At 36.9% G+C, this 23,438-nt stretch overlaps 1 protein-coding gene across 9 annotated transcripts in view; it reads right to left on the minus strand.

Annotated features, from left to right (window-relative positions):
• The window catches only part of MEF2A (myocyte enhancer factor 2A), a 93,558-nt gene that overhangs the window by 31,123 nt on the left and 38,997 nt on the right, over positions 1–23,438 (minus strand). For all 9 annotated transcript variants that reach the window (XM_054213653.1, XM_054213649.1, XM_054213655.1 and 6 more), the window contains one exon: positions 19,180–19,383. In XM_054213653.1, the coding sequence (XP_054069628.1) occupies positions 19,180–19,383 (204 nt within the window). The remainder of the gene's footprint in view (positions 1–19,179; positions 19,384–23,438) is intronic.

Consider the following 23,438-nt stretch of genomic DNA (forward strand, 5'->3'; position numbering starts at 1 on the left):
AATCAAGTGAAAGCTTTTCAGTGTAATGCTGCCAATTCATCCTCCCGGATCTGTCTGAAAATTATACTCAAAGTTCTAATATAAAGGAAGAGATTTAGTTAAATATAAAAATGCATCCTTCCTCTTGACGACCGGTTATTTTTATTTTTGATAACAATGGGGTTAACTCTGCTTTGACTCATGAGGAAGGAAAATGCCTCAGTATCTCCCATTTAAGATTCTGGAAACCTTCACTCCAGATGGGGTTCCTGTCATTGTGGAAGGATTTAAGCCACGGTTCACTGTTACAGATAATAAGTCTGGGTCTGATATCCAAAGCTCTGTCTCCTTATCACTAAAACACGAACTGCCACTTTGAGGACCTAACCATAAAAAGCCTGCCAACTTTATCATTGCCCAGTAACATAATAGTAAAACATTTCTGCTCTGTGGCTCGTACTAACAAGTGGAATGCTGTAATCTGTTCACAGGGCCAGGCGAAGCCTACGCGAGCCAGCCCAGCCTCAGCTTTCTCACAGGCTGCGGAGTGAGCCACGATAACAGGCCCTTGCCGCAGGGAAAACATGGGAGGCCACGGCTGCTGGGAACCACGCTGTGGGGGCGCAGGAAAGGCCAACTCCGTAAACAAGGGCTGACTCCACCCTCCAGATTCTCTATAGCTAAAATTTGTTACTTCTCCAATTAGTGTAACTCTCCCTCCTTAAGCTACTGACAAGATAATATCATGGAGACTGAAATTTTATTAACTCTGACGATAAGAAGGGGAATACCAATTAGCGAGACCAAATAATACTTGTGTAACGTGAAGATAATTTTATTTCTCTGGTGTGATACACAAGCTTGTTTGGAATAAAAATCGGAGGTTTTGCAGTTGAGGTTAATAAATATATAAGTTTTCTTACTACAAGAAGAGGGAAAAAGAACATTAAATTTCAAGTTTTGCTATTAGATGCTCACTGAAACTACCTTCTGGTGTTAAGTCTTATTTTCCAGATCATCTAAGGAAATGTGTAGCCTTTTGAGTTAATCCGTGTTACTTTCCACTTCCTCTAAGATGTAGGCAAGATTACTGGAAATTGTTCCAACATGTTTGCCAATGCACTATATTGTGCCTACAGTAATTGAGATTGTGTAGCTTTGATATTAGACAGGATTAAGTAACCAATAAGACAAAAGTACTGATTTTTCTCAGAAAATAATGTGAAATATTTATAAGGAACCAAGGCAGGTATGAAATCCTTTTTGTAAAAGAATCAAGCAAACACAACAATATAGTTGTTGACATACAAAGTCACTACACAAGTGTTACAGGCAGCTGTGGTCATCTTGATATTGCAGAATGACCCAGAAGTTTTAAATCGCTTCTGTTACACTGTGTAAAACTGAAATAATCAAATATTATAACTATTAGTTTAATACTTCTTTTTTTTTTAATGTCAGAGCTTAGAAAACATTGTATGAGAACAGCTGGACTAGCTATGCAAGGTTTAAATACTACATTCAAGCACATGGTACAAGAGCCCCAATATTTTCCTGAACTTCCCCGCACATATGCAAATTTTTAATTGCACCGCGCTTTGCTAATTTAAGAAAAGAATCATGCTTTGGCACGAAGCAAGTAAGGAACAGAAGAAGGGCTTCTTGCAAAATAAAAACAACAAAAAAATAATTAGCTTCTCTCTACATTTCAACGTAAGTTTCACTGAAACAAATAATACAGATACCAAAGACTACAAAAATACAATAAAGTTATTTATTGTATGATCCATGAGGAAGCGAAGATGATCTTCAACCTTCATAGTGTAATTATCTTAGCGTAAGTTTCCTTCTACAAAAATCCACCAGAGAAGCATGAAATGCAGGAGCTTTAAGCCTGCTGAGCCTCCACAGCATGAAATCAAGTCACCACCTTCTCCCGAGGCTTGTTCCAGCCCAGCTGCACGCACCTTCTCTCACACAGACTTACACTGGCTCAATATACTGGTCATCAGCAGTTCTGGAAACCAGAAACTCTGAACTAATAAACACAGCTTATTGCTACCAGAGATGGAGTTAAGTGACAGCCCCCAACTGTCCCCCTCCCCATGAAAGATCCTGGGTTTGATATCCGACTCTGACAGGACACATTGCTAATGGTTAAAAGAGCACAACTGCATGTTTTGTGCTCCAGTTCAGTGAGTGTGGTTAAAAAGCCAAGGCTTCTGATATTAGTGATCTGGGCTCCTTACCAGCTCTGGCAAAACTGTAGAGAACTTGATTATGTTCATTGTCACCTCAGGAAATAATATTTTTCTGCCTTAAAGCACAAAAGTAGGATGACCTCATATACAAAAAGTGTTATAAAGTGCAAAAAGTGTCAGTTCATTCCAAACATTTTCAGTGTTGGGTTTCTTGTAATGTTACACAAAAAGGAAATGGCTGTTGCTCTCAATGCTACTACATATCATGTTAACAGCTTTATTTTTGCACTTGGTATCAGAGCTGGCCAAACAGGATTTTTGTTGGTGTTTCATCCCAAATCATACAGAAAAACATTTCCAAAAACTGACTAAGACTGAAATGAAAAATTATTTCCTTGGGAAAAGACAAACCTTTCGCCTAAAATCAGTGGCTAGTTCTGTTTCTGCTGTCAGAGCCCAGTAAAACTGTGAAGCAGCACAAAGCTGTAGCAGACGCTTTTTTAAAAACTGTAATTTTAAAAAGCGTAAGTATTCCTCAGGCCTGAAGTAACAGAAAGGCTCCATTAGTACTGCCAAACATTACTGCTGCTCCAGTAGGCATGTACACCACGGTTATCAAAAGGATAACCAATGAAGCAGTTTCCTGATGCTCTAGAGAGCTGCCACGCAATAGCGAGGCGGGAGAGGACACTGCTGCCACTTGCACCAAATTCCAAAAGCTCCTCGGCCACAAACGCAGCCACCGAGCACTCGCACAGATCTGTGCAGGAAGGACAGGACTGAGCATCGCTCTGTCATCCATGATGGGAACAACATTGCTGAGGCAAAAGATTGTGAAGTTGCCACCTCACGCCAATAAAATGGCAAAGCCAGCACCATTAGCCCAGGTTGCAGCAGTGCCTTTCCTATCAGTCATCAGGGACAAAGAAAAATCGTTCCTTAAACAGAGATCCAAGGACAGCGGAGAGGTATTTGGCAATACCATAGCCTTCAGGATCAGTGCAACATTCCATCTCTGCAGATATTCACGTTTTAAGGTTATTTCCCCGTGTTTTAAGGGAACTGCTGAAGTCTCTGTGGGTGCCATTTGACAACCTGACTGACAGTAACAACTTACTGCCACAGAAAGCGCAGGATCCTAGAGGTGACCATTACGCCAACTCTGATGTTTGCTTGGCCCTGCAATAAGTCATTTTTTTCTTCACTAAAATGACAGAAAATTCTCCTTGGCCATTCTTTAACTTATTTTTGCCAGGTTCATTTTCAATTGTAGCAGGAATAAGGTGGCTTTCCAGTGCATGGGCTGAGCACCACAGATAAAAAGCAGGCAGAAGGAATGGCCTGTCCATTCTGGCATTAGCAAACCATTCCCTCAGCCACCACTGATAATCACAGCCTACTTAAAAAGCCACACCACTTTTCTGAGATATTCACAAAATGAAGGACAAATACAGTAATCACAGCACCAAACTCCCAACCACTTTCATTCTTATTATGTGAAACATCAGTGAGAGAAAAACCAGCATACTCCTTTAATGGAGTTCAGCTCCTTTCCCACTGCAGAGAGACTTCAGCTGCCAAGAACTACAGGTATCACTATAGACTTTACATACAGCAAAAAGTCATGCTGAAAGCACGACAACTGCTTAATTATTTGCTTCCTGTTACATACTATTGCCAAGAAGGTGAGCCTAAAACCAGGCTGGACTTTTCTTCTTTTATAACACAAAATATTTCACTTTCATCACTAACAATACTACAGTGTATCATCCTTTACATATAATAATTTCTCCCATATTATGTATAAAATATATTCAAGTATCCGAGGAGCATTCTTAATCACTGAAAGCTATTCATAGTTTTTCAACTTCCTGCAGGTCAGTCTGGCTTCAGAAGTATCAGAATTTCTGTTTCTTTCCTCTGAAGAAACAACATGGTTCTGCAAACTCAGTGCTTGACTCTGCGGTGTTCGGTACATGAATTTTACCACTGTCTAAAATACAAGCAGGAGTGAATCCTAAGTGCAGCGTACACATCAGAAGTGAACAGCCAGAAAAAAAACATGTAGTTCAACTCGGTGACGGTGTTTTATGTTTGAAGCTCACCAGCATTATTTCTGTAGGCTTTAATTTATTTGTTGATAGTCAGATCTATGGGCTTATTTTATGTAATGTTTACAAATTTTGTCAATTTTCCTCAGGCTCTATTAATATTCTCTAGTTCAACCACTGAAGCATCTGCAAATTTCATTATGAAGCTGTTTTCCTTTCCTTTGGGTGAGGAGACTACTTAAATTTAGCCCTAACACTATTCCTTTCAGTACCCTGACACATTTTCAATTACATTTTGCTATGCTGTCAGTTAGAATTTCACATGCTCATTATAGCCACAAATACATACAGCACAGTAAAGCAGAGTGGTGCCCAGCTTTCAAAACTTCAGTGAAATGCATAAGAGGTCAAATTAGATTACAACAGACATTTCCATGAGCTAAGCAACTTGCAGAGCTTAGCTTCTTAAATAACAACACCCCACTAGTCTTTCTGATAGGGTCTCCAACCAAAATAATGTATACTAACTAAAAACTGAAAAATTGACATACTCTACTTTTAGCTTACGCAAATAATATTTTCCATACTTGTGCTCAATTAGTAGTGGTACTGTAAGAGTAAAAAAAATTCAAAAGTAAATTTGATATTATGCAAAAATACCCAGACATCAAAAATTGTAAGTACAGTACTTTAACAAAACTTGTTACAATGATGACACTTCTTGGCCAAATAGTATAGAATGGGGGGGGGGGAGGGAAGGAGGTTTAGGATTAATTACTTCTTCCAGGGTTTTATAAACAAAAAATTAGAAGCCTACCTAGCAATACAGCCTACCTAGCCTTTAGGCAATGCTCTGCTATGTTCAGTTTTAGGCAAAGGTATTCTTCATTTACAGACAAAAAATGTTCATGATTTGAAGTTTTATCGGTGTCCCTGTTATATACCACTCTAAGAAAAGACACGGTCTTGTTTCAAATGTTGGAGCACTTCCAGTATCTGGCAAACTTTAACATGTATCCCTGGCTTGCCAAACATGAAAGCTAGCTGTCAAATTCCTCCAAGATATGATAAAGATGGCACTCAGGATTCAAACTCTCATTTATATAAAATAACACATACAAAAGGTTTTTAGACGTGGTATGGTATGAAGCTTAAATTCTAGCTTGAACCATCTTTGCTGTGAAATGTTATTTTAAATAGATAAACCACAAGCAATTACTAAAAAATTAACAATTTTATGGGCTATAAAACCCACTGTCCACCCCCAGAATATTACACAATGCTCTGGACTAGGAAGCATAGAAAAGAAAGCTCCTTATTTGTATTTGTGATTTTAGAGAAACACTATCTGTAAACTGTGGACTTTATAATTCAGTTGTTGACCTACAAACAAGATGGATTGTTCATTCCTAAATGAACTTCTTGAGACTTAAACTGATTAGTAATCCATTAGCACTGATAATACTGTTTCCACAGTGAAAGCTAAGCCAAGCTCTCAAATCTGATGTTTGATGCTTTTGCCATTGTTTCACTTTCTACAGAACTTAGAGCTTATTAAATTTTATACTGCTGATCAGGTTTTCATTTTACCTGTTTTACAGAAAGTACCATCAACTAGATTTTTTCCATTAAAGAGTACTAAATTGCTGGTCTAAGTCGATCTTATTCAATCTTTTTATTAAAAATAAAAGACAAAGCAGATCTATGTTCATCTTCAGGAAGCAGAAACTATTCCTTAGCATATAAATTTAACGTATTTTATAGTCCTTTCAGGGAATGCAGTCTGCAACAAACTAAATTAATGGTAAAACCAAACAAAACAGAGTTCTACGTTACAATGTTCAAAGAGATGCTTTATGGTACATAAATGCTTTTTTCAATCCTTACTCAAGTGACAACATATAGATATATCTATACGTACATACACATCCTCCCATATATACCCTCTTCACATCCTTGCAACGGTTAAAATATAAATCAGCAACAGCAGTAGCTGACTGAATGCCTCCTTTCAGCAACAGTATATTGCAGATAAGCCATATGGAACATGAAAAGTTTCCAAGTGTAGCAATCCATCTGCATAATATCCTTCATAATCTTTTAGAAGTTCTTTAGTAAAAATATTATCTCCTACTCATGGTGTGCCAAGAAAAGTTTTCTGAACTCTGATTACAATTCAAAGATATAAAAAGAATGTGTTTCTTTTGGTCTACCTGCCTATGCCATAACATCAAATTTCTATTTCAAACATTTCTTGTCCTGAATTTCTCCTTACAGATTGAAAATTGGAAAGGATAACAGAAACTATTTCAAAGTCTTGATACTCAAGATAACTCACTATTGTCAAAACAGTAATTACAACGCAAATAGCAACTACTCCCAAAGAAAATGTTTGGTGGATTCTAAGGGTTTACACAATTACTAAAATATCATCCACATGTAAGATTATGGGAACTGGCTACAGTAATGTCTATCATAACAAGCTTCAATTACCTTTAATATTGGTATGGAAATGCCATTTTGTTTCACCTAGAAGGTGAACAGACAGACAAATTGCTAAAAGTATACGTGGGCACACGTGTGGGCACTGAACAGGTGTGGTGTGTGTGTGCACAGGCATACAAGCATTACCCCAGCTCATAACATTACTGCAGAATATTTACCATAAAAAAAACAACTCCAAAAATAAGCAAGTTGGGTAAAACAACTGAAAGCAGGTACTTGAAAATGCCAACTGAGATAAGTATGTACAAAAGGAAGCAGCAAGCCTCTCCAGAAACAGAGAAGTGGGGTACAAGCCGATACATCTCTATTTTTACTGAATTAAAATCATTAGAATGTAGGGCTTCAAGACACAAAGGCGTAGTAAGTATTTCACAACTCATGTTTTGAATACCGAACTTCTCAAGTATGTGTCAAAGGAATATACTTAATACAATTTTCTTTGCATAACCGTCACTTAGAGTCAATTATTCAAAAGCCAAAGCACCTCTTTGAAGACTGTCCTTACCTAACCTGAGAAGAGGATGGGAAATCAAAGGTGGGGGGAAAATATCAAAGATGGGACCTAGAGAGGTAGAGAGAAAAGACTGTATGGGAATCAGGGACAGCAAAATATGAGTAAACCTAACTCTATCATGTGCAATTCATGTGGATAAAGACTAGCTCTGGCATCCTTGATTTTTATTTTTTTTAAAAAAGTCACTACGCTCAGCAAGCATTGAATTGGACGTTAATGCAAAAAACAGCAGGGCATTAAAAAATGCATCGGTTTGTTACAGTTAGAAGAGCTTTCAGTGGGACAATATATAAGAGCTTTGGTCTAAAACATCTTCACAATATTCCCAATGAATTTAGGAGTTTTTAATTAAAAACATATTATTTACTTCCTATTGAAAGCAACTAATAAATAATTCCAGTAAAACATCACCGAAATGTTAAAATTCACACTACTGCCAATTTAACTTAACTAACATTCCATAGCCTACACTATAAATTACAGACACATAAGCTCCCACGTGAACTATTCCATCACTGATATGACATTAACAAGATGTAATAACTATCATTGCTAAGTCACAGTGAGACATTAACACTGTCTGTCTATTGATTGGTAAGTATTACGAAGAACAAGAATGATATATGATATAATAAGGGCTGTTAGGAGATTCATAGGTCTGTACCACAAGAACTACCACCATAAATACTTCCTTTATTCAGGCAATAAAACAGTTACAGGTGCGCAGGTACCTGATGAAGGGAGTACCAGGTGGAAGGATCAATGTGAAGCCCTCTGTTCAGATGAGCGCTGAGTGTTACAGCCAAGATGGGCCACTCTACTTGCAGTAAAACATTAGCAATGAACAAGCCACAATCTTCATCATACGATCAAGAGTATCTCATCACACCCACGTGTCAGTTACACGACTGCGTGCTTTTATGAGGGCACGAAGATCTAGGCCAGTGTTTCTTGGAGGCTAGAGACTCCTCCAGCCCTCTTCTGCAGGAGCACCATCAGTTTAAGGCCCAAACATTAAGATGAGTCAAAAGCAAAGTATTAGAAACTTCTCAACAGAAACACAGCATGTAAACACGCTGAGGCCCAAAAGGCAACTAGGACTGAAGGATCCTATAGTTGACCCTCTCCCTCCTTTTTGACAGTTCATGCTAGAACACTGGTTGATGAACAGCAATGACCAAGCAGATAACACTTCTGCTGCCCCCTGCATGGTGGTTAATCACTGGCAGGTTGTCAGGGTTGGCAGCTGAAGACACTATTAAACACATGAGCTTGAAAGTCAAAAGCTGGGGTTAGATTAACTCTCCACTGAAATCAAGAGTAGCATCAGAGAGAACAGTTATTTATCTTACTGTAGGTTCCAGGAGATGTATTGTTCTGGGGTCTGTTCTTTCCATGCACAGCTTGTGCAAAGCCACTCACTCTCGATTAACAGATGCCACAGTCCTCGCTTTGAAATTGCAAAGTAAAAATATACTCTTCTAACTGTCAATACAGAATTTCAAAAGCACAAAATTCTACAGCAACACAAGGGCTGCAGAATACATGAGACCAGCACAGCTTGAAGAACTTGTTAATACAAGTAAATAATTATGCCTTTGTGTGACTGCCTGCATGAACTCCAGCATTAACAAGCAGTGAGCTGTTACAGATTTTCTTGAGAGTCAATTTTCAATCCTACTTAACACAGTGTTTCCAGAACAGTTACATCCAGAACCAGATCTTTGACGTGTGTTTCCAGAGCAGTGGGTGTGAGAACTGGACTTTGTGTGTCTTACTCCGTAAGTTTCAAAACCAAAACCATTCTCGAAACACACTGCAGAATCAGTTTGAAAAACACCACTTGCACAGCTGGGAAATAAATACAGGATTTCATAAGAGAGGAGAATCACTCCGTTTTAGAACGGAATACTTGGTGCTTTATTACTCTCATCTCTGGTACAGAGGCATTCTCAATTGCAGAAGTCCTTCATCAGTCAATTGTAGTTATCTATGAACTATTGTCTGCTTTATCATACTAATGACCTAGTGAATACGCGGCTGGCAATGATTAGCTGACTCAGAATCAAATGGACTTAGACAATACGTTTACAGGACACCATTCCTTAAAAAGGACTTCTGAACATACCTCTGTTTTTATGTAGCTGACTAGCAGCACCTATTTAAACAAATACTAAAAACAGTCTCCAAAGAAAGTAAGAGGTATGTATTATTCACCAAGAATGGAAATTATATGCAACAGTAAAAAAATATCTGCTTTCATTAAGTTTTGATTCTTTAGAATGTGTTATCCAAGTCTGTAACTCCAACAAACCCTCACGGGCCAAAGAACCACAGATGCAAGATGGATCCTTACAGAATCTCTCAGAACACTCTCAGTTACTCCACTTCAAATTGCATCTTTATTTTACAAATGTCTAAAACATTTGACATATTTTAGCTTCTAATACTATTTCAAAGTTTATGTTTTAATAAAGATTTGTGAGGAGGGGTGGAGTAAATATGGTACTACATCTGCTAATTTGCAATATAAACCAAAGTCAAGGGTAGTTTTCATAGGAAGTATGTGAGAAATACTTACAATAGCCATAACCTAAAAAACCACCACAGACTCCGCCTAATGGCAAGTTCTACATCGTAAGGCCTCAGTCTGAGACAAAAGTCTAAGTTTTCTACAGTAAAATGAGAAAAAGCATAAGTTTTCTTTACTCAAACCTCACCCTAATAAGTTACAAACATACAGTGAAAACAAGTTTTGCTCTTACTGCTTTGGGCTGTTGAATATTTTGATTTATTCCATTTACAGCTACATACTGCACACTGCAAAGGAAAGCATAAAAATCACACAAATTTAAAGTAGTTAGCATTGTGTAATTAAAATTCAAAATATTATATTCATTAGCATTGTTAGCTATTTCTATCTTTAATGGTTAGTACGTCCAGAGTTCAATGAAACACTTAAAATTCTGACATCATCCAAACGGAAACATTAATAACTCATGGTACCACTAGAAACCCAGGAAAGAACCTTTAAATAGTACTACTTTCTACTTAGATATAGTCTACACTTTAGGATTACTATGAGAGGCTTATACCATGGACTGGCAGGACAGGACACTGAATAGTCATGGCCATAGTCATGTCTGTCACGTTCAGAACTGTTCTAAGAACTACAGCACTTCTCTGGGAACTTTACTGATCGTGAGTAGCTTGTAGCTACATATGCAGGTAGTGATGGGAACTGAATCAAGCCACGCTTTAAATTTTTTCAAAGAAAATGGTTATCTGTGCACAGAAAAAATTGCTACTTAAGTGCCTCAACTAGCGCTACTCCAGCTCTGTTTAGAACTGTCATCTTTCAGACTGTGATGTTGACAACTCATTTACTGTACCTATTAAGCTACATCTATTTATTTTTATTTTGGGTTTCATGTCAAATTCAGGAAAAAAGTTAATGGCATTTGATGGAAGCAGGAAGGAGAAGAAGGGGAAAAGTTTAATGTATTAGTTACATTATCTCATCAGATAACTGTAAAAAGGTGGCGGAAAAGGAAGAGGGAAAGAAATGATCTCTGGTCCATGAATAGAATTTAAAACACTGGCGAAGCATCTAGCTCACAGGACAATTAACCATTTCATTAAGACAGCCAGATCAAAACACCGATAGCTTGTCATAAGGAAAGGAAAGATTTAGTTATTTTCTTTTTACTAATGATATTTGGACCTATGGTATCATCCACTCCCCTTTAAAGAGAGATAAACATAAATGGGGAAAAGAAATTCTCAAAGACAAAACCATGCCATTATGAGCAACTCAAACTCTTCGTGTATCTCCTAGATGAAATACAAAGTTATCTTGGTTCCTAAAATACATCCACATCCACTATTAGCAGGGCTCCTTCTGCAGAGATTTCGGTAGACAGGTACCATAGAAAGGCCCCCTACTAGTATTTGATGCAGCACAGCTTCCTGAAGAGCCATCTGATTCAATCTGAGATTCTACTAATGTACAGCCAAGTAAGCTGTCATTCATCAATTAAGTGATTATCTTTTTCTGTTCATTTATTAAGAAAAAAAAGAAAACATCACAGCAAATTTTGTTTCACAGATTTAAAATAATCTCACTAGTATAACTGTCATAGGACTGTCGTAGGACAGAGAGCAATCTGGACTGAAAATACAGAAAATTACTAGTGGTAATACAACAGCTAACCACAGCCATTATTAGCAAGAGACTTCAGACACTAAATATAAAGATGCATTCCAGACAAACTTCATATATATATATATATGTGTGTGCACGCGCGTGTGTGTGTGCATGCTTTAATTAGTGACTACCGCTAGAATTCATAAAAATTCAGAATACCAGTACGGCATGGTAAGTTTAAAACACCAGCACTGTTTTAAAAGGTAGAAAAAAATTTAGTGTTCTTAACCCTAAACCACTGAATTTAATCACTGGTTTACACATAAGGGAAGTGTAGCTTTAGACTGTCTGCAGGCAAGCCAAAGCTATTAACAAAAAAAAGTCTACCCTACTTCTGGTAATTCTTCATGTATCATAAATTAAGGAACACAAAATAACATTAAATAGGAACAAAAACTAGCACTGTCAGCTTTCTTAAAGTCACCAACAATCTGTAATTTAAAATAAAAAAAAAAAAAACACAGAAAAAAAGAAAAAAGGCATGTCAACAAAGCAATTTCAGCATAGCCAAAGAATTAAAAGAATATTTTAAAATAGAACAACATTAACAAATGCAAGAAGGGGCAAATTAATGATAACAGTACACAGCTCAAATAAAACAACATTGGGGATTAACTGTTGAACTTAAATCTCCCAAATTAAAAAGAAATAAAATAAAGGAGAGTGAAGAGACAGACACCATTATAAGCAGAAACTTCTGCTCAACACAAAATACACAGGTGTCTTCTGTCACTGTATTCGAAATAAATATTTGCCACCTTGACCACACTTTAAACTTTTCAAGGAAGCCAGTTCCTGAACCCTGAGTGGGAAATACAACCCCAAAGCATAACATGTTGACAAGCCAGGTTTTTAGTAAACACTTCTGCTAGAAAAAAATAGATTCAAGTTACTATACATTTATATATAAAAATATATGTGTATATGTTTTTGATTAATCGTATTCCAGACCACTTCAGGTTTTATGCATTTTCTCTCTTTTTAAAGTAAGCTAAGAGTGAGACTTTAGTCCTTAACCATACATAAATCCTCCTCAATCACCTCTTTAAAATGTCTCAAAGGCATGTGTGTGCTGTCTCAAATTATTTGAAATTTTATATGCAGTATAATTACATTTACATAATCATTTAGCAAATCAAGTCCAATAATGCCTACATTTTCTCAGCATCATGAGCAGGTTACAAAGTCACTTCCTTACTTCATTGAAACCATTTTTAAACTTCTTCCTTCTTTTAAATGTATACCACTTATTTCCACAGTATGGTCCATGCTATTTGGAGACCAAAGCAAGTGGTCCAAACATATGATAGTACACAATCTTCTATCAGCCCATAGCATTTTGCTTTTTTCTTTCTCTCTCTCCACCCTCCCCTTAAGTCTAGCCCACTTCTGGCAATTCTCCATCTATCAAATATGAAGGAATGCACAACAACGTTAACTAATCAGCTTTGTCAACCTTCCCACAAACTCTAGTGTGCATCTAACCATCAACATTCACAGTATCGCCTCTCGGCACTAACTCAGTTCTATAAAGCCATGTCGATATTTCATGTAGATTTGGAGGAGATTTTAGTCACTTACATTAAGCACCAGTTTTCACTTTCAACTGAAGCTAGTTGTAGAGCATTCTCTTCCTTTGTAACCGTATGTTTATAATTTACCATGTAACTTCTCTATTCAAACATTTCAAAAAATATATTTTTGAAGGATGTGATCTACTTTCCACCATCTTACTTTTTAGTTTTAAATAGCAAAATATGGCAGCCCAAATTCCTTGCTAAATGCATATCTAGATTGGATACACCAGGTATCCACGAAGGAAGGAAACTGGATCAATTAACATCTTCCTCATCCAATTCTGTATGTGTGCATCCATGTATATTGAGATACAGTTCCCAGATCTTCAATTTCATATGAGGTTCACCCAAACTTTAAAAAAAAGAAGCTAGAACTAATTCAAGTGCCACCAAAATACCATAATGTCACATGGTTAACAAACTACTATGTTGTATGATGCACCAGGAACAGTTCAAAAGACATTTTGGTAATCCATAGCCTGGACAAGAAGCAATGCTGGGGAGGTGGAGAAAACTGGATAAAAAAAAAAAAAAAAAAAAACACAAAACCAAAAAGCTTTTGGTTTATAAACACAGTGTTTCAACACCAACTTTTCTGTTTATGCTCCCCACACTGTTACACTTGTCTCTTGGCATATGCTCCATCTGGCTGTGGAGATGCATCTGCTTCTTTATGCTGCAGGCTCCACGTGTGCAGATGAGCTCTACGTGCTTACTCAGAGCTAGGATCTGACAATCACATCTCTGATACTATATATGTGTATAACTAAAGAACACATACTGCTCCTGTAAGAGCTCTTCATTAAAATTTTGTGAAAAGGCAGAGAAACAGAGTGCCCATTTGGTATTTTAATGCAAGATGACGTCCTGAATACAGCTTCTGTAAGATTATAGCGGTTCACTTACACTACTGCTAACATTTACCTGCTTTTTGCCCCTTTTCTGTCAAAACTATAACATGACCACTATCACACCAAGTCATCACAATCGCGCCTTCCTATTAGAGTCAGCATTTCCCAAGTTAAGAGATTCAGTACAAACATCCAAATCACCTGCTGTAACTTAAACCAAGAAACAATTGTAATTATTCCAATACAGCAGTCTTTTCACAAGAATATGTTTACAGTAATTACACGACAGTTTAGGATGGATTTTTTAATACTTTTTAGTTATTATTTTTATTACAGATTATTGCATATTTCAAGGACAGCTGTCAATATCTGGGGTATAACCTAAGCCTTATACAGCGCATTATATTATAATGAAAACAGCATTAAACTATACAGCACAGAAGAGGCTCATTAACTGACACTTATCTGAAATTCTCATGGGCACAGACACCAACCAGCAAAGTAGGTCACATTTTAGACAGGCTCCTAAAAATCAAACCACCTCAGTTTGATGAGGTGATACGACGGAATATGCACAACCCACCCAGAGCCAAGCATAGGTTAAATAAACCCGGTTTTGCTGTATCACTCAAGCAACATCAAAATGTGGAAAAAGGATAAAAAGGTCACACTAAACCAGCAAGAAGAGCCTGTTTTCAGCCCTTGACTCCCAGAATAAGAAGAGAGGGAACAAGTGAATGACTGCTGCTTTCTGTGGTCCTCTTGAGGGACAGAAGAGCACGACATAGAAGTGCTGCCTTGTAGAGAATCTGTAATAATCTTAACATCCCCTACACTAAAGAAGATTGAGTATGAATGCCTGCTCATTTCTCTCTTTTCCTTTGGATCAAAAAAGGATGAACGTTCCAAGCTCTCAAATTGTCTTTTATACATTAAAACATTCTGTTGACCATATGGATACAGAATCCTGATAAAGCATGAAATTCTTCCCATTTTAGTCTGCAGAAGTACTCTACTACTATCTTCAGGAAAAATAATTACTTGTCAAGAATAATGTGTTACAGAAAAAAGTCCATGAACATTAAAGCATCACATGCTGCAACACCTACAGCAAGTCCTTCAAATCACAGACAGTACTTCAGTAAAACAATCTTCAACTGTGCCATTACAGCTTTATAAAACTAAATACATGATCCTAATTTTTCAAGAATTCAAAGCACACAATGAATGAAAATTTCACTTTTTTTCAATATCCCTATATATATGGTCCACCTAACCTGTGCAAGAGCACTAGCTTTCATTCAAATAACTATGAAAAAATAAGACTTATTGTACAACACAACAAAACCTCTCATCTGATAAGAACAGAACCATATTCTCCAAAAGCAAGAAACATCAAAGATTTTTTTTTTAAATGATAATTTATATTACTGAAATCATATGAGGGTTATTTTGGAATTTCAACAGAAGATATATTATTTTCCTTTCATGAGACTTAAATTAAAAATTTCATTACACTCACCGCCTCTTCAGTAAAATGCCTTTTACTAAAAGTTCAGGAGATCAGCAATCATAAGCAAAGTTTCACTGTCCTTAACAACATCAGCTGTGTTCACCTTCCACATTTCAGAGGGATGCAGAAATTCACCTAAAAAAACCCACTAGACAAATCATACCTGATTCTGATAAGCAAGGAAGTTTTTTCACAGACCTACGTTCTGAAGATTTTGAGTATTTCAAACAATCCTGTTTTCCCTATTCACCATTTTTCCAATGCTGTAGAACAGATTCAAACAGCAAAGAAGTTGAAGAGGTTGTGTTCAAGCTCAAAAAAGCCACACAAATTATCCTTTAAAACTGTGTGCAGGCCATCTGTTACAAGATCTTCTCCCTTAATCTTCAAAGTACCAAATGGCAGGGAACAGACCATCCCCAAGTATACTACTGATACTTAGAAAACTAAGCTTACATTAAAACGAAGTTTTGTAACTTCCAATTCCAGCCTGTAACTCTGCCAAGATGACTGAAAAACCACATTCCTTACATCCCTATCAGTTACTAGTTACCAGTAGCTATGAAAGAAAACAAAAAGAAAATTATGAAAACAAAACCCCATGGTAAGAAATAGATAAAAAAGCCAACAATTTATTGCTAGGTAGACCGTTTAGAAATTGAATAAAAAAAAAGAGGGGGGATGTGGGACAAGGAAATGTTAACAGAAATTACAAAGAAAAATGGGACCAATGAAAACACATAAAAGGGCTAAAAAAATTAGGAAAGAATAGGTATAAGACAGCAACAGAGCATTCACATCTACAGTAACACGTACAGGGAAAGACATAAGGGCATGTATCAAAAAAAAATTCCAGCATTCATTTAAGATGCCAGTACTCTCCCTCCTACTATGTTTTCACACAAACGTTCCAGCAGCAACAGAAGATACCAGGCTCCGGGCATACAAAAGCAATTCCTATGCCAAAATTGAACAGGAGCCAACTATAAGGGGAAGATGTCTCATCAATTTCACTTAATCATTTACAACATTACCATCTACCCAGTACTGAAAATAAGTAACAGTAGATTTGTTTCTTCTCTTATACAGCTTCTGAGCTGTGTAGAATTAGCTTTCCTTCTAGCACAGCAAAAAACCCCTCCTGTCATGCATATCAGGAACACAGTGGGTCAAGACTAGTTTCACGGCGAGCCCACGTCACAATAAATACCATCTGTCATATCCAAGGAGGCAAGTGACTTACCAAAGTGTTAACTAAGATGCATACATCCACTATAACTCCATAAAATGGAATTACTTATTCTAAATTGGTTTAGTATATATTTGCCAGATTTTGGGGGGGGGCGGGGGGGGGGGAAGTAGGTTGTAATTTTTATTTGTTAAAATAGTATTTCTACATAGGCACAATAAAGAGAAGCCCTTTTAGGCTGTTCTTTCAGAACGTTTCCAAAATGCTGGTGCTGTAACTTCACCTCTATCATGCCACAAGCACCTGTCAATGGTGAAACTGCTTGAAGCAGTGAGCTTTTGGCAACCTGCTAGTGCTAAAATACAGGAGCCTTACTCTTCCCCCATCTCATCTCTTCTCCTACGTTCTTCCCTACCTATGCTGTAACTGTCACTGCGTCTGCTCCAAAGCACATCATATTCTCCACTGAACCAATTCAGCTCTGAATTTTCCACTGAAAAGGCATGTTTCTCTAAATTAAAGACATTATTTACATAGTGAGAAGCAAACCATCCAAACCCAACCATGAATGAAATCTCTTAATTGCATAAAGAACAACAGCTAATAGACTACAAAGTTACCACGTAGGCAGAGCAAATCTAACATGCAATCAGTTGCAAAAACTGAAACTGTGGAGTATGTCCCTGAAATACTGTACACACAATTTTTTTTCCTTGAATCCAGAGAGAAGACATCACTCTACGTTACACATATATTGAGCTTGTAAATATTTCATTCTACTGACTTAACTTTCCCATCTAGAACACAGTCATAAGCTTAAAGAACTTACTTTCCCTGCAAAAAGGTATACACTCCCCTCTGGCTAAATAACTTTTTACTAAGAAAGAAAAAAAAATATAAACCAAAACATTTCAAGCAAACTAAAGAACACACAGGCCTAACCTGAAGAGACTGGGAGATGCACTCCTAAATTATACTATGTTTGAAAAATGAAAGTCCCAAATCCCACACTAGTATAATACAGTAAACCTATAGAGAAAAATTAGACAGAATCTGCAGACAAGCCCTTGGATGTTGCCCCAGGATAGAAACCATACATACACTTGGCTACCAACTGCACTTTTTTATGTAGTTGCCAGGGGTCAGACACTTGACCTTGAAAAAAAAAAAAATTGAAAAAAAGACCCCAAAAAACCTACAGGCAGCCTTGCACAGCAATTATTTTGGAAGAGGTTCTTAGTTCTTATGATGTGAAGAAGCTCTATTTCCACAAGTCTTAACACAAAGAGGCTTCAGATGCAGAACAAAAGTCAGCCTGGCTAACTGACTTGCTTGTATTCCTTATCTCGAATTCATATCTGTCACAGTCAAAAGCTCATCTCGAAAGAATTAGGTTTTCCCTTCCTCTACAGAGGCTATACCTTATTTATACTAATCCAGTGACTAAGCAATATTCCTCCAACTCTTTAATGCTTGTATCATCCCTCTTATTAGTACTCAATGCTAAGGACAGAAGTTGGGGTGGCTGACAAGTTAACAGAGAATCTTCTGAGGAAGAAATACAAGGCATTTGTTTATTTCTCAGTTTTCTCATTTAATTTTTGTTGAAAACTTATTTACAAGATCAGCTAGTATCCTCCCTGTACTCTGTGATCCCCTTGGCAATAGACCCTTCAGATATATAAGGCTAATCACTATTCCTAAATCATTCCTAAAAAGCAAGGCATTTGTTCGGAAGACAACTTCAGAATTTAAATGAAACACTTAAGTCAGCCACCTGTTTTGGTCTATTTACAGGACTACTGGAGACATGACTCTTATCTGAAATGCAGTTACAGTACATAAAGGCTCCAATTGCCAAGAAAATCCTTGATTTCTACTGCACCTAATTTAGAAATTATGTACTGGAAAGAGTTTCTATTTAAAGCACAAGCATAATAAAAGTAGATGAAACCACTACCTTTAGTAAATATCTATCTCTGCAGAAACTGCAGTCATTCTACTGCTATGTTTTACCTGACATACAGAGTGACTGGACAACAAATTTAATTAAGTTCATTTGCTCCACAGAGTCGCTTTTTTGGGTGTTTTTTTTTTTTTTGGCTGAACAAGGGTCAGCACAGGTTGTGCTTGATTTGACTGTGTGCAACATTTGACTGGTAAAGTGGCTACTACCTCAGAAGAGAAAAGGGGCGACTGTAATTGTCTTTTATGCTGAGTCCACTCTTTGGACCTTATTCTCCATCCAATTGATTTTTTCCATGAAAACCTTGAATGTTTCCCCTCCTCTCTCCCCCAGAAAAAAAAAAAAAAATATCATCTTTCACACCTCTATTTCCATTGCCAAATGTGGCTGAAATCAAACACGTCTCCCAGAAACTGGCAGGGGGTGGAGGGCAGATGGGAAAAGAACATGTCCGTAAAGACTTATTGCCTTAGACAAACCAGACTAAAAACAGTAGTTTACATTTTTTAACAAGGTTTTCATGTTATTAAATACATTTGGTTAAAATACCTTAAAATACTCTACATTGCTCTATAATTGAAGTATTAAGGAGACAAGAAAACTGATGTGTCTTTTCAAATTGTTACCTCAACGATATCTGAGTTGGTTCTGCTTTCATGGGGCTCATTGTATTCTGTGTATTTAAGTAGAACTTTGTCCATATCAGTGCTGGCATACTGAAAGAGTTTGTTAGAGCTGTTAAAAATGATGAGTGCTATTTCACAGTCACAGAGTACACTCAACTCATACGCCTTCTTCATTAATCCAAACTTCCTCTTTGTAAAGGTGACCTAGAGAAGAAAAAAAAAAATAAATCATTCTTTAACACATGACAAGGGTTTGAAAGACTATAATCAAGTATTCAAGGAATATACCAATTAAGGAATATACTATTAATTCCTACTAACAAGCAACACAACTGAACATGTGTACAAGCTTAAAAAAAGAGCTGCTTCTCATATCTGGGTGTCACTTCTAGGGCCAATGATCTATATTAGACTAAGCTAAACAATCACACCCCCACAACTCTTCCACTGGTATATAATTACCAAGGAGAGTTAAAGTTTGTATGATCCTCTAACCATATTTCATTCTGTTCAACCAACGCTGACTTTCCAGGTATCACAATATTTTCCTCTGTGACGATGAGTTATCCTGTAACTAGTTTACAAGTTACTCACAACCTTAATTCTAGTAAAATCAAAGAAAACAGCAGCGTCAATGGACGCAACGCTGTTACTATGCTTCTATGATTTCTAATTATACAATGCTAAGAAATATGCTTATTTTGTTGCTACTAAACCATCTAATCAGATTTACTTATACTTTTAAGCTGTTTTCTGCCACTTGGGAGCATCAGGAAACAATCATTCTGTCCAATTAGAACCGCTGTGGGGAAATAAATCCATTACAGACCATCACAAAGGAGCATTTGCCCACTGGGGAAGGGGGAAAGACAGTTATAAACATCACCATCAGTTATAAAAAAAAGTTTTAAAAAATTATTCCTTCCACAAGATTTCAGTCAGTTAAAGATATAAGAATATCAACATATCCAACATCAAGCTGAATCAGACACAGGTCAGATGCTAAGGCCAGCTTTTCTTAAAGGACAACATTTTTACTAAATTTCCTCTTAAGTGTCTCAAAAAGGCACTTAATCTACTTCTATAAAGTTAGTATGATGAGACCTTTTCAATAAAGATGCTATTTTTGGATCTAGCCTTTCAATGTAAGCTTCAGTATTGAAGGGAACACCTCTGTTTATGGCCATATCCACATCCCCATGTTACGATTCAAAGTATACGCCTCTACGACAGATGACTGACTTACAGGCAACAGTGAGAATACTTTTGCAAGATCAGAATGAAGTAAACCACAAGAAACTATCAAACCTGTTTAATAGGTTTCTATAGCTTAACTAGGTGTACATCAAGTTTTTGGGAGATGGATGGCAAAGTTCTGTATATACACACCTCAAGGCATTTTTTCCAGAGATAAGTATCTCAGGCATATTACTTTTTGAATACTATCCATAATACAAAATATGTACTATCCTTCCAACCACATAAACAGTCTCAGAGGGATGCAGACAGATATAGTAACAACAGTACGTCCACAGAACGCTGACAGTAACTGTACTATTAAAACAGTATATGCGTACTTTGCTCTTCCACCATAAATGTCTGCAAAGATACTGTGGACCTGAGATTCCTCCCTAGCTATTTAAAAAAAAAAAAATCCACTTCCATAAAAAAAAAAAGTGCACTGTGCCTATGACTTTTGAAAACCTGGATTGTTAACACTTAGCCACAGCAGAAATGAAGGTAATAAACAGAAGACCTACAAAGATGAGAATACGGAGTGTCAGGCATATTATAACCAGAGTTCCATCTAAGATCCTGTGCAGTGTTTCTAACTTAGAAACTTCTTAGGGTTTAAAGACCACTAATCACAGAGCCTCTTGTGAGGCTTGAATATTCCATGTTCAGATGAAAAGTGAGTACTCACCATAAACTTTTATTCAACCCTTTTAAAGCACGTTTGGTGAGAAGCTCCATTACGATACAGCACTATCTCAGAAACAATTTTATGTAAGAGTGCTGTAACACATTCAAGATTCAACTAGGGTAAGCAGATCTTTTTACCTACTTATTGTTTAACAATTACAATACATTAGTGAGACAAGATCCCAAAAAATCTGACAGGCTTTACCCTAATGCATCTTCTGCTAGTATTTTCAGTTATCAATTCAACAAGTTGACCAAGTACAATCGTAGGTTTTAATGGGCTGTAGTTTTCCCAAACGCAGGTGGAAATTGTACTACCCACATATATACATCTGCTTTTTAAAAACAAATCCTGTATAAGCCCCCCAGCAGTTCTGTCACTTTATACATCCTTCTTTCAGAACACTTGGGATTTATTTATTCTATCTTGGATGGGACATTAAGAATTACTTTGTCTGGGTTCCTTTGGGGATTTGGGGAAACTGGGTTTTTTAAATAGCTGTTGTTCTTCTTCTGATACGTCAATTACAACACACTTAAAAGAATATTACCTGAGTGTGAGCAGATATAGACAGGTACTACTGTTCAGTTTTTGTCAGGAAAAAGGCATCATAAACAAGATGTGTGTGTGCTATATTACTTTGACAAGTCATTAAATGAAGACTGAAGGCTTAGTTCCACTGAGGACCCGCACGATCCTGGGCAAGGGATCCTAACTTCTCTACTGAAATGTTATCTTTCTCACCTCTTGTAAGACTATTTCACTTAATGAGATTTTTCATTTGTGAGATTCTCAGCTAGCATCAATTTCTCACATTGTATTTGGACAGTGGTGAACCCAAACCCCACTATGGCTAAAGTACAAGCCTCACGTAAATGCACATAGATTATTATCAACTCACTTGTCATTTAAGAACTCAGAAAGCAGAATATTAGTTCTGCAATTTTTTTTTTCCTTGTCATTTAGTATGCCATTTAGGACCACACTAAAACCAAAAATACGTATCTTTATTGCAGGCCAAAGGCTTCCTCAGCACTATTTTAATGTTACTTAGCAAAAAAGGGAAAGGAGGAGAGAGCAAAGGCAGCAAGACTGAGCTCCTTTGATATCTAATTTACCGTACTTTATTCTCTTCGGCTTAATGAAGATAAGTGTCCTACAGCTCATTCGAGCAGATAAGACCGCTTAATTAATAATACAATGACAGTCTCATGACAACTGTAATCCCCCAGAGTAATGGTCTATATATTCTGTTTTGAGCTCGCATACAATCCCATCAGAAATAAGATGCTTCTGATAGAACAATAGCTTTTCTTCCACATAAGTTATATGAACTTGCTCTGCAGGCAAAGCTCTATGCCATTCTGCTCGTATTTTCAAATAAAAAAAACCCTAAACATCACATTAAACATCTACACGGGACCTCATATGAATGTTCATAAGTGACATACTAACCAGCTATATATGCCATAAAAAAACCTGACAAACTATACTTTTCATTTGGCAAAACAAACCCTAAATACCCTCCTTATCCGGGTCAATAACAACAAAATCTCAGAAGAAAATTAATGCCTAATAAATATCCTTGCATCAGGGCATTTCAGTATGTTAAGACTCTATATACTAGCTATCGAAACCACAGGACACCAGTGGGGTTAAAGAACACCATCAATACCTCTATGCATAAATAATTTAGCTGCGCTAACAAAAGCTATTTAATCTCTTTAAAACCTTTTAAAAACAAGATGCAGTATGTTATCATCTCTGGATTTTCCACAGAAAAAGGACAAGGCAAGCCTAATCCCATTTTTAAGTTAGACCTTAAAGCCTCTTCCTAATCACTAAAAAGCCCCAAAAAGTGGTAGCCAAAAAAAAAAAAAGAGCCAAAACCAGAATCTAATCCCCATTATTTTGCTTCAGTCATAGCAATAGTGTAAGTGGGCTAAAAATTGATACAAATACACTAATCCTCCTCCTCTCCATTGTTCCAATCTGAACAATGAGATGGAGATCCAAAAAACCCAACTCATCCTGAAAAAAAAACCCACCACACCAAAGTCAGGGTATAGTATAACACTATTTGTATTTCAAGCAGAACAAAAATAAGGTTATCCAACTTACTCCAAATAAGTTAAAAAAGGGGGGAGGGGGATCAATTTCCACCTCTTCCACATGCCCGTAGTTCTAGAGCAAGATTTGAAAGAACTGAAGTTATTAATTCATCTACTTTTACTACGTGTACTTAAGACATTTATCTACATCAAACATACAGTCACTGCGCGATTAAAGCTGTTCAAACACAATACTTGGCTTTCTCCCAAACTCCAGTAATACT

Source organism: Rissa tridactyla, chromosome 9 (genome assembly GCF_028500815.1).
Source record: "Rissa tridactyla isolate bRisTri1 chromosome 9, bRisTri1.patW.cur.20221130, whole genome shotgun sequence".
Lineage (NCBI taxonomy): Eukaryota > Metazoa > Chordata > Aves > Charadriiformes > Laridae > Rissa > Rissa tridactyla.